This window comes from Planococcus citri, chromosome 3 (assembly GCF_950023065.1).
Source record: "Planococcus citri chromosome 3, ihPlaCitr1.1, whole genome shotgun sequence".
Lineage (NCBI taxonomy): Eukaryota > Metazoa > Arthropoda > Insecta > Hemiptera > Pseudococcidae > Planococcus > Planococcus citri.
In genome coordinates, this window is record NC_088679.1 from 1,151,312 (window position 1) to 1,170,947 (window position 19,636).

Below are 19,636 nucleotides of genomic sequence, written 5' to 3' on the forward strand. Positions count from 1 at the left end.
ATATTTATATTACTTATTCATGAAGATATTGCTCAATTTATTCCTCATAATATTCATTATGCAATGAAGTCATCATTTCGACTCCAGGCAATTCAATTTTGAATTTATTGAACTGGTTACACTGAACTGAAATTTTTGTTTTTCTTTTTCATTTTTCAAACATGGTTCCTCATTCCTTGTAGTAGTTGTTAGAATTATAGCAACTTCAAAAATTCAAAGTTTCCGATTATTAATTTTGTATTCGTTGATTATGCTTAGAATTTGAAGTAAACTTTTTCCAAAGTGTGATGTTGAGGAATCGTGGTCTGTTCTGGTGTTAGGAATTATTACTGTTCAAAATTCAAATATTCAAAATCTTCAATCTCGAAAATTACATTCATAATCAACGGTTTTATTGTGTATTGTGATAATTTTTTGCCACACTGTATTTTTCATTTATATTGTATTTCCGTTCTCCGCAATATGAATTCTGTAAGTATAATTTTCGAATTTTTCATATGCTTGAATCGATAATACTGTAGATGTCTGCAAGAAAGCTGAACCTTTTCAATAATTGAAACTAATAACATGTTTGTTTATGTCTATGTTTAGATGTCGAATGTTGAAAATTTATCTCCTCAAATAATTCGAGGCATTATCAAGGAGCTTCACGAGTTGACTGATAATCCACCTGAAGGAATTAGAGTAATCTTGAACGAAGCTGACATTTCAGACATTCAAGCTTTTGTCGAAGGACCTGGTAAATACAGTGATTCGAGCTATTTATTTTGTGTTTGTACTGAATGGAACATCGTTGATGGACTCTTTTTGTTTTGCTGCAGCTGGAACGCCTTATGCAGGAGGAACATTCAAGATCAAGTTATGTTTAGGCAAAGAATTCCCTATTGGACCTCCCAAAGCATACTTCGTGACCAAAGTTTTCCATCCGAATGTCGCTAAAAATGGAGAAATATGTGTGAACACACTCAAGAAAGATTGGAAACCAAATCTCGGTCTGAAACACATTCTGCTGGTATGTTTTCACATATTATTTTATGGTTATTTTTCATTTTGTCATATCGAAAAACTTCATTATTATTTTTGTTAGACTATAAAATGCTTGCTGATAGTTCCTAATGCCGAATCAGCCTTAAATGAAGAAGCCGGTAAACTTTTGTTGGAAAATTACGAAGAATACTATAAACGAGCTTCTATGATGACTGAAATTCATGCACCGGTAAATTTAGTTGCATTTACGTATTGTCATTGAATAATTACACACCGTTATTGGTATAAATGTAATGTGAGCAATTTTCTCCACAGAGCATCAAGTGTAGCAAAATCAATAGAGACTCGTGTTCAGATGCTTCTACAGCCAAAAAGTACTCTTCTATGGGTGTGCCTAAAAGTTCAAACGTTGAAAAACCAAAATTGCTTAAAGATAAAAAGAGAACTTTAAAAAGATTATGATGTTTTCATATTTAATAATTTATTGTGTTTTATTGCGTGTAATGTCATGGCTTGTAAAAATGTGTACTTTCTGTAATTTTTCCCGTATTGTAAAACGTGTAAGAAATAAGTTTGTATCAAGTCATTATTTAATGTGCTATTTTTTGGTGTTTTCCGTTTTCTCGTATTGAAAATTCACAAATATGCTGCAATCGTGTTACTTTTTAAAAATACAAACTGATGTGCGATCTTTTAATGCCTGTATGCGAAGGTTACGAATGAGTAGATTAATTTTTTTTCAGAATTTCAGTTCAATGTTCGTGGTTTGACGAAGACCACCAAATTAGTTTGGACCTCTTGAGTTGTAATGAATTGCCCCATGATTCCTAAACCTGCCAGTACCGAACTGAGTTGTGAATGTGAATTGTGATCGTTGTAACAAGTAATGTGACTAATGTGAGAAGATTTTCCAAATGTTTCAGGTCAGGTCTAGAATTTGATAATTGATATAAATCCGAAATTATTTCAGTTGACAGAAATCTCAATTAATTTAATCTCGTTCTTCGAGCACCGACAGTTGAAATTTAAAATTATTGAATTGAAAGATAACGTAAAGCGTAACAGATAGGATTCGTTTTCGTCTGAATCTGAAATTTTTTGGTTACGTTACGTTCGTTGCTCAAACCCCGGCGTCATGCCATGAGTCACGTTAAACTGTTCGTTTCGTTACGGGCTCGGAGAAATGTGCTGTGCTTGTTTTCTCTTTTGCCCCTTGGTTCCAGTTTCAGTTTTCGTTTTTAGTAGTTAGTTGCACTTGCAACTTGCAGAGGTCGTGCATGTTGTGTTATCTGTGCCTATCAATATTCAATAGGCATGCTAAGCACAGAAAAGAGTTCCGTTTTTGTTGTTAGCACTCGTGAGATTATCGCCATCTTGTTGTAACTTTGAGTTTGATTCTTTGTATTTTGATGTTACAATTTTTGGTTATATTTTGTCGCTAACGTTAGTTCTGTATTCTTTTTGTGTCGTTAAATTTCGTGCTGTTATAAATAATTCAAAGTTCATTCTTTCTCGCGCAGTGTTACGTGATATACTTCATATTTCGCTTCAATATTGAATGTTGAGTACGTGATAACGTAACTTGAAAGTGAAGCAGTTTCCGTTCTTGAACTCCGTGTAATAAAGATTCGTTTATTTGTAAATTCGCTGCAACTAAATAACCATTATGACAACCGATATAAATATGAGTTTGGACGATATTATCAAAAAGAATAGATCGGCCAAAGGTTTTAATGCTAGTAAAAAGAAGCCAACTCTACGCCGGAACAATCAGAATCCCCGATCAGTTCCTGGAAATCAATCAGGCGGCGGTGGCGGATTCAATGGGCCTAGATTTCGAAATAATAGTCGTACTCGAAGCACAGCACGTTTTTCACCTTACAAACGAGTTAGTATCATAAATCAAGTTACACGATTCCGCTATTGTATCGACTATGGTTCCTGAGTTGACCATCTCAGAAATTTCTAACCTTCAAAGTATGAAACTACAAAATTTGATACCTATCAGCGTTGATGATTTGGGCGCATCTATGCGTAGTGTCAAACTATGCTATTTCCATCTGTATGCCTAATTGGCGACAATGTATCATTGAGAAAGCTCTCATCGATTACCACATACGAAAGTGATTTCGATACTCGTACTTTAACGTCATTCAACAACCGCAGTTGGTTATATTTTCATTGTAACGCCTTCTGTTACTCGAGGCATTTTGGAAATTCTTGAAAAGTATTTGTTCGTGATCTGTCAATGTGATGCAATTTTCGTTGGCCGATTTGTCAATTAACCAGTCTATCTTCACCCACGACCAGTTTCCAGATTCTATTTTATAGTTGTGATTTTTTATTGTTCTGATAAGCAATTCCAATTCTTACTTTTCGTTATGCTTATACTGAATTCATGTTAAAAAACATAAAACATATAACTTTCATTTTTTTTCTACTTCTGTATAAAGTTATATGTTACCTAGATCATCTCCATTTTATGAATGAATTACTGACGCTCGTTTTTTGTAAGCTTTGTCAAGCTGTTTTATTTATAATTATGATACTTTAAATATACGTTTGGTCGTGTTGGTTTTTTTTTATTCATTTTGAATACATCGTAGACTCAACTCTGTATTAAGTACTAAGAGGCGTGTATGGAAGATGTAGTGTACTGTATCAATTATGTTTAAGTTGGTTGAATATTGTCTTTCGTTGAGTGCCTTCAATTGTTTCGTACTTTACCTGTAACTGAATAGGGTGTTATTGATATAAATAATGCAAATTTTAAACTTTTAAATGTGTAATTTTTCAGGGAGATATCGATAGACCTTGGTCGCACGACTTGTATGAAGACAGCTACATCGCTAAACAAAGAATTGGTTCCTCCGAAGGAACAAAAATCATAATTTCTAACTTGGAATTCGGCGTCACTGACTCAGATTTGGAGGTTTGTGTTTGTAACAAGTCATATGTTCTGTTTTGATGGCATAAATTACGCTGATTTATTGATAACGAAACGATTGTTTCAGGAATTGTTCATGGAAGTTGGACCGTTGATCTCTAGTGAAATACATTACGACAAATCTGGTCGATCGATAGGATCCGGTAGTGTTGTATTCGAGGAGAGGACCGACGCGATACGCGCTATTAATCAGTACAATGGAATTCCTTTGGATGGTAAGTTGTGTGTACATATTTGGTATCATGCGCGAGTAAAGTGCGATTTTCTAAACATTCGTATCCTTATTTTACCACCTTTAGGTCGTCCAATGGAAATTGAAATTGCCTCGCCGGCTCCAAACCGCTTAGTTGAAAACAGAAGAATTGGAAATTTTAGAAATAATAGGCGGATGGGCGGTGGTAATAACGCTGTCGGTGGAAGAAGACGTTTTAGTGAGTTCTAAGTTTTCGCTTCTCTAGATTACGAGCTTGTGCTGCTTTTTTGTTACTTCGTTCAGTCTGGTCAAATTTTTTATGCTGTTTAATTTGATTATATTTTTTTATACATCGGTACTTTGTAAATTACGAATAATAAATAACGTTAAATTGATACAATTTGTCTCAATTAATGGCTGCGTATCAAGAAAAGATCATTAATGCTATACTTGGAAGGGATGTTGCATTTGTTCGAAAAAAAAAAATGAAGAACAAGTGTGATGTGATCTAAATTAACGTAGCTTAAACGTCAAATTGTAAACCAACATCATCCGATCAATAAAAAGAATCATATCCGAAAAATGAAAGATTCGGTTTCCTCTCCGTTATTTAGATTTTCGCTGATTTTTTTCAATTCTCGCGACTTCATACCAATAATCGATCGCATGAATAGTAATCAATTTTTGGCATGAGCGTAGTAAAAAGATCCTGCCGTTACAGTTCCACTAATCGGAATTTTAATTACAAATCGTATTATTATAGATCCAAGCGGGAACCGAGGAGGTGGCGGCAAAATGATGGGTAATCGTAGAAGAAATACTGCCAACATCAGCGCTGAACAACTCGACGCAGAATTGGACGAATACCGCGCGAAAGCTGTTTGATAATGATCATCTGTGAATATTTTGAACTTGCGGCAAATGCGTTATGAGTAAAAATGTTAGTAAATTGACGTTTCCACTGGTATTCGTGTGAGCTGTGTAATATTGAAACCATACTACGAACATGGAACGTTCAAGTGTGTATTTCATTTTGTACAAATGATACGAAACACTGTGTAATTTATTAAATGTAATGTTAAAAATATATGTTAATTTGTACCTTTATGAAAATAATGACTTTATCACAGTGTGCTGTTACTAAATTAGTTGATAAAAAGAATTCTATTTATGTACGATTGATTCGTTTTCTCATTCAACGTCACTCCGACTGTTGACAACAAATACATCCGATTTCAAAACCAGAGTGACTTTTCTTCACATTAAATCAAACCACCGCCAACTGGTAACTGATTAGAAGCACAGATTATTCTAATTAATCTCAAAAAATTATTCCTCAGCAGCAACCAATACCATTCGTAAGCCTTGAATTATCTTCGTTTGTTCAGATGATAGATTCGCAGACAGCAAGCTTCCTACGTGTTGAGCTGCTGATGAAAATTTGTCCGTAACAACGGTATTGCGCTTTTTCACCTCAACGATGTGTTTCACGTACGTCTCCAAATTTTCTGCTATTGAAATGGAATGCAACGTACTTATATCATCTACCGTAAGAAAATTACTTAGGTGGCATAGAAGAAAACAAAGCTAAAAACGAGAAAAAATTTCAATTATCGATTCGTCATAACAGGTAGGTAGGTATTATTTTGAAAACATCATTAGACAGCGATAAATTTACCTGATCTACTAAATTCCGCTGATGTTTGTACTCAGCAAAATCGGGAAGATTTTGCGAATTGTCGAATGCTTTGAACAACGCCGGCCATAATTTTAAATAGTAATCACCGTAATGCTCGCGTTTCGATATCATTGATAAGGCAGTAGAAGCGGCTTGACGAACTTTGAAATTAGTACAATTGACGATTAATTTAGTGAACGTCTGGAAAGTTTGGAACTGTGAAAAAAAAGAAGGAAAATAGGTATGTATTTTAATGTGAGATAGTTCTGCAACATAACTAATTGAATACCCATAACCATGAAATGCTTACCTGCCAGCCTGTGTCCACTTGCAGTAATAGTAATTCGTTTTTAAACATATTTCCCAACGAATAGCATGCATTCCAACGAACCTGATAATAATTTAAAAATCGTTGTAATAACAAAAACACGAAAACCATAGATTTTTTCAGCACAAAGTGCGTAAAATAGGCTTACTTTCATATTATTTTCGGTCGAAGAATTTGTATTCAAGGTAGTCGCTGCTTGATCAACTAATAAGCGAAATTTTTCTATCTTTAAATGTTGATCTTCTACTAATAAAAATAGATTTCCAATAGCTCTCATCGAGCAAGCCTTCACCTAAAACCAAAAACAAATTTTTCAAACATTATTTAATCGAATACGAAAGTACAAGTAAGCATGATTTCAATTTCGTGTACATATTATGAAAAGGTTTACTTTTTCGTGATCGCTACCCGTACGTACTGCAATGTCTAACACATTTAATAACGGCACTTCTTCAATTGGCACGCCGATTTCCCTGAAAATAAACGCGAAGTTACAATTTGATCTAAATCTAAAATGGGAAACCTATTTGTAATATGTATCTGCAGACGATTTCACATTTTTTACCTGCCAGAAAGTAAAACGTCGCTTAGATTACCCAAGGCCCACGCTGCTTTCATTCTAACCATTAAGTTATCATCGTTTAAAGCGCACACAATGCGATCGGCGACGTCGTAAATTATTTGAATATCCTGCATAGGAATAGGAAACATTACTGATTCAATATTTTGCAAAACGTAAGGTACCTTAATAAAAATGTATAAAAAATACTAATTACATGCGACAAAAACGGAAACACTACTATAGTTCCCAAAGTTCTCGCAGCTGCAGACCGAGCTAAATGCTCCTCGTGGCCGACGCAACCAAATAAGGCAGTCATGATGAAAATTCTCAACCGTTCCTAAAAATTCTCACATTAGCCGAATAAAAATCGAGACAATTTACAAAATAAACAAACCATTGCAAACTGAAAAGAATGCACATCTAACCGGCAACTGCTGAAATATAGAGCATGTTATAGCAGCAATACAATCTGCAGCCGCCGCTGCCAGGATTCCGGAAGTACTTTGAAGCATTGGTACCAAAGGTCCTTGGAGCATTGAAAGCCAAACATTATAACAACTCACTCCACATGACGATTCTAGTAAAACAAAACTTGCTGTTATCTTACGAATCTAAGCGAGCGAGGTTCGATGAAAAAGCGAAAATGAACATCAACGGTTCATATTTTTTTTTACCAAATGCCCCCATAGGAATTGCTATTTGCTCAAAAGCTTTGGCAGCATTTTTCTGAACCATGATATTACTATCCTGCAAATCTTTTCGTAATAAAATCACCATTTCATCTAGATTTTCGCCCGAAACGTTCGTTATGAAGTGATGCTTAGCGAGGCAGCCGAGAAGAAGCCAACATTCAGATTTCACATTGACCGATAATTTATCGTTCTGTAAAAAAATTATAAAATTGTAGTTGAAGAAATGAAGATGATACAGCCAATAAATAAATATGACATCGAGGGAACCTTGAGTGATTCCAGACAGTATAAAATAATCCACGAATCACTCCTACCAGCTGGTACCGGGTACATTTGATTTGTCCGTATTAGAAGAATTTGCTCTTCGGTATTCGGTTCCAAAATAACGAATTCTGTCATACATTTTATAGCCGAATTGCGAATGGAAAAATCTACCAAAAAAATCCAATATTATCGAAATTTTCTTCACATTTTGATGTCTAATTCAACATCGACTTCAACATCAACTTACCAACATGTCTAAGTAGTGGGGTAACAGAATGAACGATGTTTCTTATAAGACCATCGCTCAAACGATGATACGGAATATTTCGAATGAAAACGATCAAACAATTCAAGATCGACAGCAAAGATACGACTGATTGCGACTGACGAGCAAGATCGCAAAGTGTTTCATGAGCTAATGTTATAAGATCCGATAAAAGCTGCGACCATGAAACGTACGGCGTATTGGTGTTCTTAGAACTAAACAAATAAATAGGTAAAATAAATACACGCATCGAGAGAAGTTATTTGGGAATTTATATAATTACATGATAATAAGCTTACTTGTGCTGAGCTTGCGAAATATACATTTTTCCGGTGCTAATTAAGATACCAAGAATTGCGGTAATAGCTACTCGCGACCTAGGAGACGTATCGTTGGAAAGAGTTTTCAAAATGGAATAAGGTCCGCTCAGAATATTATCCCAATAACCAACCACTTCTTTCTTGCCAACAGTCTAATAATTTTTATAAATATAGGTTATTTCGTTAATAAAAAATATCAAATGTTAACCACCAATACCACCATTGTACATAATAATACACTCACTTTGATAACATACAGTAATAAAGACAATGCGGATAATCGAATTTTTCGTTCGCTTTTACGCTGTTGATGAGCGCGGCTATTCTCACTATCAGAAAAATCAGATTCACTAAGGGACCAGTTAATTTCAGGTATCTCATCAACAGGAGCCGACTTGATTTTCTCAGCTGCACTTTTTTTCGGTTTTCTTCTATTTTTCACTTTATTAGACTAGTAAGAATAAGATTAAAAAATTATAAAAAATTCAAAACTTCTTTCTACAGTTTGAAGCAAAATTACTTTTTTAACATCAGATTTACTCTCGGGTAGTAAAGGCGTGGGCAAAATATACCGCGGAATCTGGCAGACATGATGAGGTAAACCAAAAGAAGAAAGAGCTAAGGAAACACCCAGAATGACGCCGACGTTATCCGAGAGCCACGAGTTATTTCTTTCACATATCATTTGTAAAATTTCCAACAGTGCTAACAATACCTGAAAAATGACAATTTTATGACATACACTTTTTTCAGCTATGCAACATTTCAATTTAATATCAAATAGTATATAGTCCATAAATATGGTAGATTTTGGTTTAGGTACTCAAGTTTTCATCAATCGCTTACTTCAGGTTTCGAATTATTATCCAAATTGCTCTGCATTAATTCTAAAGACATATCTTTAACCACATCTAGATGATTTGTATTCATCATCGGTATCATAGCTCGAATACAGTACAAACGATGAAGCAATAATTCGTCTGGAAACACCAACTTTGATTTACTTTCCAATGGTATTTGTAACACCTTCAACACACTATCAATCAACTGGAAAATCGTAAAAAAAAAAAATTATAAGAGAATTTATGACCAACGTGTCAATGTGATTCATTACAAAATTCACCCATTTACTTCTTTATGAGAACCAAACTCAGTTTCGAACATGAACTCCAACACTCTCAGTAGCTCAACTTGTGAAATATCCGGAGACTTCATTATTGCTTGCAAACACCACTGAATGATGAACACTGCCAGTTCTTCAGTCACTTTTTCTTCGCGAATAAATTTTAAGACGACTTGTCCACATTTTCCAGTTAACATAGCATCTGAAGGAGTAATTATGGAGCAGCATAATCGAATACAAGTGAATTTCTCCTAAATTACATCAAAATCGCAATCTTGATTATCAAAGACACAGTGCAAGAAAAATAAGAAGATGGCAACAGTACTCACTTCTGCACCAACACAATCGGTATTCACAGCATTTAAATCATCGAGGATGCAATTTAATCTGGGCAAGTCTGTTTCACTATTCTCCAATAACGAATGGAGCCTAGATATGTGAGATCTGATCCTGAGAACATTGTCATCGATGATCGAATCAATCACCATTATGAAAAGAATACCATGAATATCACAGCAGTACTTGGATTTGAGCGATTCTGGAATTAGATTGAATACGGTTTTTGAATAACGAATAATTAGGACATTTCTCCAGAACTCCAGAATCTCCAGAAGTTCGCAGCACAGAAATGATTGATAAGAGCCAAGAGGAGATTTTGATAAGAATATTAATCGATTTAAAATAGCGTAATCGATTATTTTTTCCGATGACGATTAATCGATTCATTTCAAAGTCGTTCATTCTGAATTTTTGAAGTTTGTTAGTTTGAATTGAACCTTTGAACTTTGAGCTTGAACTTCAAGTTCGAATAATAAAAAAGTGCAAAAAATTGAGCAAACAATTTATAGCTTACAATACAACTTCCTTCCTTCCCTTCCTTTCTCCTTCAAACTTCAAAGTTTAAACTCAAAGTTCCGATTTCAGTAGGTACCTATTAACGGTAGGCAGTTAGGCACTAACATTTAATTTCAGTGATTTTCTCCAGGCATTTTTATTTCGATACTCTTTTTGTTGAAAAATGAGAATTGAGAAATACCTCCCTAGGTATACCTATCCGCGTAGATTGAAATTTTTCTGAGACTTGAGCATTAATCATATCTGCTTAAATTTGTTAACATAGGTATTATTGATGTGATGACGTGATGTTCAACGTAATTTCATGAGCACAAAAATCAGTTTTGTCTTCGCACTTTGAGTAAAACTTCTAATTTTACATGTCGAGTTCATCTCCTTAGACTTTAGAGCATTTCATACAAATCAATTCTGTATAATGTTTACCTGCAACACAAACCTAATTAGCTCGTATTCAATCAAGGAATGGTACGAATAAAAGTACGAATATGGCAATACTTCTTCTACTTACCATATTATGAATAAACCCTTCCTTTTCTCATTAATGATTCGACTGATAACTTGCCACACTATTAAGAAACTTTCATTTTTAACTGTTAGGTTATCCTCTCATCATTCAAGTAAATATGCCTGCTTTCACGTAATTCGTATTTCGTATACTGGTCGTCGGCGAAAAAGAATACGAAACTTGTTTAATTAATCAGCATCAACTCGCTAAACATTACGAGGAATGTGTAACAAAAGTGATGATTTGAAATTCGTTTGAAGTGTTCAAAATTATTTTATTAGTAGGTAAATAATTATTTTAACAAGAAAGTGATTTTAAAATTATTGTTTCAGTATGAAAGGTAAGTAGAAGTGTAAGTAAAGTACTAATAATTTTCAGAAAGTGTTCTTTTGATCAAATCAAACAAAACATTATTACCTAAGAAACTGTTGTCACAAGCCATCCAAGTTACATAATACCTATGTAAATATAGGGGAATGGGTGTACCTACATAGATCTACACATCAATTAACATTCTTTAGCTGCATTTTGTTTGAATATGCCTACCTACCTATAGGATTTATTTATTTATTCTATTTTTTTCGAAAACAACAGTTTTTCAACATTAGTATCCAAGATATTTTTAAGCAATGACCGAATTTTGTTGATATTTTTACTCAATCATTCCGAACTCCGAAGAAAAATAATCTCGTTCATACTGTATTTCTACATATTATGTTGTGTGGCAATAACCGAATAGAAGTTCAAATTTTTCATGTTTTGAATGAAACACTTTAAGTAGGTACTTAATTTAATTTTGTCATTTTTGACGTTTCGAAAAAGTGCACTTTTAGAAAAGTAGGTAGGTTTCAAAAAATGAGTAGATACGAATTATCTACTGAATAAAAGTTGACGAATTTATTGCTGTAAAGTGAAATGACTAATGACCACTTTTGGATTACAGTTACTATACCTATCTATAATACTTGAGCCTAATAAGTATAGGAATATAATATTTTCATGTTTTTATTTATTTACCTATTTATTTTTTGCAGGTATCATATCACAAATTAGTTCTACTACATTAATTTTATTATTGCTCTATACATCGTCGTCGCATTCGAATCAAACGCTAAAAGATAAAGAAGAAGCTTCTTTTTTCGACTTGAGTGAAAAAGAAGCTAATAAGCAAACTGAATTGAAGAATAAAAGAGAGCTTTCAAAATTACAATCCACTTTAATAAATGTGCTCAAAGTACGTATACATATTACCCGCCCCCCGGCCCAAATATGTACTTTGAAAGTTGATTTTGAAAGAATTTTAATTGGTACTCAGTGATCGATTTATGTCTTTAGCCAGTTCCAGTCGTAGATACAATTCGACCAGAAGAAAAATACGGGAATAAGGGTGATAAATTTGAACGCATAGGTCGCGGAGTCGTGAGTGGAGTAGAAGCCATTTCTAATGTGATCAGTTCTGCATTAACTGTAAGTAATTTGGAAATCAAATCTGAAATTTTACGACATTTTGTTGCCAAGAGGCTGCCACATGAGAAGAATGTAAATTAAAAATTGATTTATGGTTTTTAAAACAGTTTCCAATGGAAGCCGTAAAGAAACTTTCAAGATCAGCAACAGAAGCTCTAAATAATTTGGGGGGAAAACTAGTGGGCTTGCAGTGATTATTGTTATTTTGTATTATTATTTAAACATTCTATGCTAAGAATATATCAAGTTGTAACCTACTCGTATTTCGTATCCATAGTATACATACATAATTATCTACTTACTTACTGTGCGCAGTAATTACCTATAGCAGAAATAGGTAGGTACATGAAAAAAATTGTTGAGTTGAGATGCAATAAGATGCATCGATCGAGTAAGTATCTCATGAGTCTGGACTACGATAGGTAGCGAATGACTTACATGGTAACATTTTCTGTCAATATTATGGAATGCCTAGAAAAAATGTAGCATTTCTCTAAATTGGTGATCAAGTCGACCAACTAATATAGAACAGTGAGTGGTACGCTAGTGAATTCGCCTACAGAATATCGTCGATAGGGAGGCTGTTGAAATAAGTAGTATTAAACAGTTTGCAATATTGTGGTTCTGATTCTGAATTCTTTTTTCGAGAGAGTATACAGCTGAACTTTTTCGATAGGTACCTAGTGAATGATGCACATTAAATTTTTATTCGTTCGTCAAATTTGTTTGAGTAGGATGTTTTGAGTTTCGATTTCGATAGGTACTGCAATAGTAGAAACATCACTGCACTAAACAAGGCAGCAATCTTCTTTAAAAATTTTAAGCAGGTTGCAGGTAAAGGTATCAATCAGCTATTCGGACATGATTTGGATTTGGACCAGTTTTGGACAGCGAGGCTTATGTAAGATTTTTGTCAACACTCAATGTATGTAAATGAATAATTAATTAAACCAACACCAGTCTACTTAATTGCCTAATAGTGAGTTCAAAATGAAACAGTAATCCAATCCAATGTCTCATCTCTTAATGATTACTGATCAGAATCAAATCAGAATTTCAGAAACAGAACTGGCATTTTCCATACATGCATTGATGCAGTCGCACTACGCAATAGGTAATCAATTTTTACGATTTTAATTTACAACTCTACGACTTACAATACAAAGACAGTAAAGATAAAGACACTGGGGTGGAGCTGATCGCTTCCATTAGTAAGTTAGTTAGTAACAAACAATTTCAAAGTATTATTATTTTTATTTTTTAAATTAAATTTTGAAAGCATTGAAAGAAAAAATAATCAAAAAGAAAAAAAATATGAAAAACTAAAAAAAAACGAAATGCGGATACGTATAAGTTACGAACAACGAACACTGTTACGATTCCGTGACTTGCCGATACCGTTAGCCCGTAACGAACATCTGTGAAAGGATACGAGTGATACGAGCAGCCGTTCCGTTATCGAAAATAAAAGTTTACTCCAACCGGAAAAATTTAGACGCTCGATGAAGCATGCTCGATGTTTTTTTTTTGGCGAATGTTTGCATTGCTTGGTGTAGATTTTAATCATTTTACTGCACAATTTACTTCTTCATTTTTGTTTTTAAAATGGTGTGCTAATTGTAAAATATTCATCTTGCTACTATTTTTTCTTATTGATGTTTTAATTCTATGGATTTTGGCTTCCAATTTTTTCTAATATGAGTAGTTCAATGATACAACTTTTGGAGGTATTTCATAACGAACGGTCGTCAATTGAGTAAACGTATAGGCAAATGCTGCATATTGTTCTTGAAATTAAATATTTTTAAGAGTCATTCCAGGAATGGTTTTGTCATAATAAAATTTAATAAGTCATCTATCATCGTTAAAATTGTGCAAAATTGAATTTTATTCATTCGCAAATATTTTTTGTCGAAGCAGTGCTGCAAGATAAAAGTAGAGGGTCTAGGTAGGTACTAGGTACATATTGTGATAAACATAACGCCAAGCTTTTTTAACGCTAATATTTTGTTCGCAGTAGATTTTTTATGTATTTTTTTCAATTTAATAACGTATTTAGTATGGAACAAAAAAAATTCCAGTACTTAGTTCACTAACGGAACAATGTTCCGAAAAATTCTTTTAGACGATTTAGTGATAAGGCAAAGCGTGAAGAATTAAACTTGCATGTCGGTGAAAAAATATAGTATAAATATATTCGAAATAAAAACGGAATAAAAGTTTTCAGTAGATCATCTAATTATTGAACTTGTACTTGTTTGGATTTTAGTGAAGAAACTATGAATTCAGAAGTTGGGTATCTGCGAGTCTAGGAATGCGCTGTGTTGACTATTGAATGAGTAAAGGAAAACACGCTTGAAACACCAAACACACGGAAACAATTGTGGAGTAAGAAATTTTGATTGAATAGTTTTCAGCTTACGATGTTGTATTACTTTATTCGAATAATTTATATCTTTACTTTAATCATACGGTACCAAACGCATTTTAATCAAGATGGTAACATATTGCATAAATAAGCTCAAATGTACTAGGTTGTCGAAGTATTTGATAGGCGCTTAGGTCTATCAAATAAGTTGTATTTTTATCATTTCGGAACACATTATTCAATGAATTTGTTTTGGATAGGTATTTCAGATCGTTTTAAATAATGATAGAAATGAGTCACACCGACGAAGATTTAAAAGACGCTGGTCTCTTCGCTGGCGAAGATGATAAGCTACCTGCCAATGACGTTTCAGAGAAATGTCATACCGCTCTTGAAATTTTACAGAATGAATTGATGAATTGTGAAAGAGATATTTCGTTGGAGAAATCAGTTCGCGAACAGAATGGTATTTATTAGTATTTTTTTTATTCTTTCGATTGATTTTTTTAAAACTGGGTAGGTATTCGAATAAATTAGGAAATCACTTTTTTGCAGAGAGAAAATTTCAATGCTTCGGGGAATCGAAGGATATCTCCAGTGAAGTTATGGATAATGTTCCAAATGAAAAATTCGTACGCCTTGATGACACTGTTGTTTCAGGCAAAAATGGTATGTTGTTGAAATTATTTCTGTAGTTGATTTTATGATTATCGCGCGTTCCTCTAAATCTTCATAAGGTATTTAAGATTTTATATGATTTTTTTACCAATACAAATCATCATTTTACAGACATTTTTAGTAACGATCAATATTGCGAATTAATTGAAAAAGTTACGCGCATTAGTAATCAATGCAATGGGATCGAAGAAGATGCCGTGCAGAAAATCATTTTCGAGTACGCTGAATTGAACAATATTAATCACGGTTTTGATAGAACTTCACGAAAGACAGGTAAATGTTTTCACTTTACAGTTTTCTCATTGCCGCAAGAAAAAAATGAATAACGCTTTGTACGTAATATTTTACAGGAGATGAATGGTATCAACGCTTCATACGATCGTATCCGCAATTGAATTCTGTGGTCAAAAAACCTTGTAACGATACAATTCAACTTGGTGGAACGGATACCGAGCAAACAAATGAAATCGTCGATGCATTTATATCCGATTTTAAAAAAAGCAAAGAAGATGCGACCAATTACCAATCAATGGAACTCGAGGAGCTAGAAAACGAAAAACATTCTCGTGTTGCGTCTGAAAAAGACTCCACTAAATTGGAAACGTCACCTTGTTTGAATAGCAGCGAAGGAGTTGTATCTGTATGCCTTTTCAATGATGCCGATATTTTCAATCAAAACGACTCTAATCATGTTCTCAGTGAGAATTCGTCGTTGGCTGAACCAGTTGACGGAAATAATGAGGTGACTACGGAATCTAAACAAACGTATTCCAACGATTTAGGAGAAAATGCGAGCTTCGGCTTAATTGAAACTCCGCAGAGCGTTGAGAATTGCGGTAATGAAGAATTTATCGGCACAGTTTCTTCCGTAAACTCGAATAATTCGCATTTAGTAAACGATTATTCTGGCAATGATCAAAATATCTCGAATGAATCTGACCGAGAATTGAACGGTACATCGGAAAATGTTGCTGAAATGAGAAATGATGACAGTTACGGCGTTGTAGTTGACGAAGCGAACACCTCGTTTCGAGAAATTTCTTTGTGTTTGGAAACTCCAGACATCGAATGTACTGAGAAAGCTTCTGGAAGTGAAATTGAAATGAAAAACGATGACATTACGGCCGTAGCTGACAATGCATGTATTGAGTCAAACGATGGCAAAACCCCCAATGGGGAAGATGTAACAGTTTCTGGGAAATCAACATCGGATTTGAAGGACGATGTCACCGGAAATTTACAAGTTCCCTATCCTCAGAATGAAAATATGGCGAATAACTCCATTCCTCCTTCTGTCAGCACTGACGCAGTCGCCGATGAAACTCCACCTTCGGTTCGGTCACCGTCGAAACGAAAAGATACCGATTCTCCGGCTGGTCCTGAGGGTCAAGAAGAAGCGAAAAAACCGAAAATAGGCAAAAAGAGAGGACCGTTGAGCAAGAGAAAGAAGAGAGCCAAATATCTATACAAATTGAAATCATACAATGGGTCTGTTTTATATTTCACTAGTTCGACTTCTGTTAGTTTCATTAAACCGATGATCACATTAACTAAGTTGGATGAAAATTCCTACAGGAACTCCGATGATACAATTACTACGTTGCCGAACGAAGATGCCCCATTAGAAATGAATCATATCGACGACACTGAAATGCTGAACGCTGATGATGATGTAACAGATCAAATGGAAACCGAAATGACGAATCATACCGATGAAAAAGAAATGCTAGGTGCTAACGATGGTATAAAGGATCAAGTTGAAACCGAAACGACGAATCATACCGACGAAAAGGAAAAGCTAAACGCGGATGATGATTCAAACGATCAAGTTGAAACCGAAACGACAAATTGTACCGATGGAAAGGAAAGGCTAAATGCAGATGATGATTTGAAAGATCAAATTGAAACCGAAACGACGAATTCTACCGACGAAAACGTAATTCTGAACACTGGTGATGATTTGAAAGATCAAATTGAAACCGAAACGAAAAATTCTACCGACGAAAACGTAATTCTGAACACCGGTGATGATTTGGAAGATCAAATTGAAACCGAAACGACAAATTCTACCGACGAAAACGTAATTCTGAACACTGGTGATGGTTTGAAAGATCAAGTTGAAACCGAAACGACAAATCAGACCGATGAAATAGAAATGCTAAACGCTGCTGATGATTCAGAAGATCCAGTTGAAACCGAAACGAATTCCATCTCCCACGATGATGAGTTGAAAAGCCAGGTTGAAGAGGACACGAATTCATGCGCCAACGTCGAGTTTGAACACCAAGGTGAAACCGAATCGAACTCCAGCGCTGAGTTCGAGTTGAAAGATCCAGTCGAAGTAGAAACGAATCCCTGCGCTGACGTTGAAATGACAAAACCAGTTGAAACAGATGCGAATTCCTGTACCGACGTTGATATGAAAGACCAAGATGAAACAGAAACGAATTTCGACGCCGACGTTCAGATGGAAGATCAAGATCAAGCTGAAACGAATTCTTGCTTCGATGTTGAAACGAAAGATGAAGATCAAACAGAAACGAATTCTTGCGGGGACCTTCCGTCGACAGAGCGAATTTTAACTGAAACGAATCCTTGCGCCGATGTTGAGTTGAAAAAAGAGTTCGAAACCGAAACGAGTTCCAGTGCCGACGCCGGATTAAAAGACCAAGTTGAAACAGAAATAAATTCTCGTGCCGATGCTGATTCTAATGACCATATTGAAATGGAAACCAGTTCCAACTTTGATAATGATTTGAAAAATCAAGATGAAGCGGAATCAAACTTGAGCTCTACTGGTCCTTTAGAGCAACAAATAAAAACGGAAACTCATTCTAGCCTTAATGATGACGAATCAAAAGACCCAGTTATAGCGAAAACAGATTTAAGCGCTAGTAACGAATCGAATGACCAAGTTGTTGATGATACCAATTCTAATAATGATAATGAATCGAATAAAGAAGTTGCGAACTCGACAGAAATGACCAAGGAAAAAAATACCAGTAAACGTACTAACAACGAAGGTGCTACTCCCAGAACGAAGATGAATACCAGTAACGAGAAAATAACGCCTACGTTCAGTATGCAAACTCGAAGAAAACGTTTGAAATTTTTACCCGATGGTACATTAGTGACGCCGAATCAACGACACCCGCATTTTTCCGAAGAGTATTCGTCATCATCGCGGTCCGAGCCGAAAAGTTCTAGAAAACGACCTTTGAAAAGTTCTCCGCAAGATACACCTAGACCAGAAAAAAAGATGAAAATGGCGTCTACACCTTCGCCGGCCACTCCGAAACAACCAAATCGGCCCACAGTAACGGTGAAAAAAGAGCCGAAAAGTCGACCAGACAGATACATTCCCAAACCGAATGGCCAGAGTAAAAAACCTCAAAAACTTTTCGATTACGATAGCTTTTATCGCGAAAATTTTCGCCAAACAGAAGTACAATTACCATCGAGTTGTAAGAAACAAATGGTCGCGTTGAGTAAAGTGACTTCGATATCACCTGGTGCTCAAGGTGGCGGACAAATTACTGTAAATCCGTCTCAGTTGCTATCCTGTTTGTTAGGCATGCCTATTACTCCAGATCAGATACGCACAGTCAGATTCAAACCTCCGGGTAAACAACTCAAGCTTAACAAACCGAGTAATATTACTCCATCGAAGTCCGCCATCGACGATTCCACGAAACCACTGGCTAAACGTCACTCTGAATTGCTGCAAAAAATACCAAAAACAGAAACAGGCGTCGCGAAGTCAGCTGGAAATACGAAAGTGCATCAAACTACCTAATAATCATAAATGAATCATTGACTCCATGTGGAGTGTATAAATTTTGTATTGAGCTAGTTGCTATGTAATTTAAATGTATGTAATACTTCTGTATTAGATTTTATTTTCGTCTTTTCGATTTTGAAACCTATTTTATAGCTTTCTTTTTTGTTACTTTTCTTCTCAATGAATAATAATAATAAAAAAAAAATATGGGGATGAAATTGTTCTGTTAGAAATTAGGATACCTATTCAGTATGATTAGTTTTAGATACGATTAAAAAAATATTGTGTTATGTAATTTTACAGATGTTGTATTTTTGTAATTTTATAGCTTTCGTGTAAATATGTATTTCAGAAAATATAGATTTTCAAATTGTCGTTTTCTGTGTGCTATTTTCTTTTGCTATCGTGCTTAAATTTTGTATATTAGTTTGAAACTAACGCGTTTTATTGACAATTTTATGCTGAAAAAGTACGTCTACGTACGTTCGAGGAAAAAGAATTAAAACTTGAAAGCAAGTACAGGGAATGATCACATCAATTTTAATGATACACCGGCCCATCGGCGAGTGCATTTTCAATGAGAAAATGACAAAATACATTAAAGCTCTGAAAGCAACAATTTT

The 19,636-nt window shown here is 34.7% G+C and overlaps 5 protein-coding genes across 6 annotated transcripts; 4 read left to right on the forward strand and 1 right to left on the reverse strand.

Annotated features, from left to right (window-relative positions):
- Nucleotides 1-152: 152 nt before the first annotated feature.
- LOC135840291 (ubiquitin-conjugating enzyme E2 S) lies at nt 153-1,684 on the forward strand. The gene is made up of 5 exons (XM_065356736.1): nt 153-471; nt 592-739; nt 822-1,012; nt 1,088-1,216; nt 1,303-1,684. The coding sequence occupies exons 1-5, from the start codon at nt 463-465 to the stop codon at nt 1,447-1,449; spliced, it is 624 nt and encodes a 207-aa protein (XP_065212808.1). The 5' UTR covers nt 153-462; the 3' UTR covers nt 1,450-1,684.
- Nucleotides 1,685-2,332: 648 nt separating this feature from the next.
- On the forward strand, nt 2,333-5,371 carry LOC135840289 (THO complex subunit 4-like). Its single transcript, XM_065356735.1, has 5 exons — nt 2,333-2,875; nt 3,785-3,919; nt 4,002-4,149; nt 4,234-4,365; nt 4,891-5,371. Exons 1-5 carry the CDS (start codon nt 2,654-2,656, stop codon nt 5,010-5,012), a joined length of 759 nt encoding a protein of 252 aa, XP_065212807.1. The 5' UTR covers nt 2,333-2,653; the 3' UTR covers nt 5,013-5,371.
- On the reverse strand, nt 5,185-10,028 carry LOC135840280 (HEAT repeat-containing protein 6). Its single transcript, XM_065356723.1, has 17 exons — nt 9,689-10,028; nt 9,368-9,610; nt 9,083-9,283; nt 8,757-8,951; nt 8,481-8,687; nt 8,216-8,388; nt 7,899-8,131; nt 7,655-7,818; nt 7,370-7,577; nt 7,121-7,272; nt 6,910-7,032; nt 6,699-6,823; nt 6,525-6,606; nt 6,282-6,425; nt 6,116-6,196; nt 5,806-6,021; nt 5,185-5,714 (listed from the first exon to the last, which is right to left on the reverse strand). Exons 1-17 carry the CDS (start codon nt 9,845-9,847, stop codon nt 5,457-5,459), a joined length of 2,964 nt encoding a protein of 987 aa, XP_065212795.1. The 5' UTR covers nt 9,848-10,028; the 3' UTR covers nt 5,185-5,456.
- Nucleotides 10,029-10,755: 727 nt separating this feature from the next.
- LOC135840295 (uncharacterized) lies at nt 10,756-12,487 on the forward strand. Its single transcript, XM_065356741.1, has 4 exons — nt 10,756-11,059; nt 11,754-11,953; nt 12,055-12,186; nt 12,294-12,487. The coding sequence occupies exons 1-4, from the start codon at nt 11,053-11,055 to the stop codon at nt 12,378-12,380; spliced, it is 426 nt and encodes a 141-aa protein (XP_065212813.1). The 5' UTR covers nt 10,756-11,052; the 3' UTR covers nt 12,381-12,487.
- Nucleotides 12,488-13,716: 1,229 nt separating this feature from the next.
- LOC135840277 (dentin sialophosphoprotein-like) lies at nt 13,717-19,388 on the forward strand. 2 transcript variants are annotated; one of them, XM_065356717.1, is made up of 7 exons: nt 13,717-14,134; nt 14,456-14,574; nt 14,815-15,020; nt 15,110-15,223; nt 15,344-15,505; nt 15,583-16,720; nt 16,808-19,388. In XM_065356717.1, exons 3-7 carry the CDS (start codon nt 14,837-14,839, stop codon nt 19,026-19,028), a joined length of 3,819 nt encoding a protein of 1,272 aa, XP_065212789.1. In that variant the 5' UTR covers nt 13,717-14,134; nt 14,456-14,574; nt 14,815-14,836; the 3' UTR covers nt 19,029-19,388. The 2 variants fall into 2 exon arrangements, with proteins under 2 accessions (XP_065212789.1, XP_065212788.1); XM_065356716.1 differs by having other exon boundaries at nt 15,583-19,388.
- The last annotated feature ends 248 nt before the right edge of the window (nt 19,389-19,636 follow it).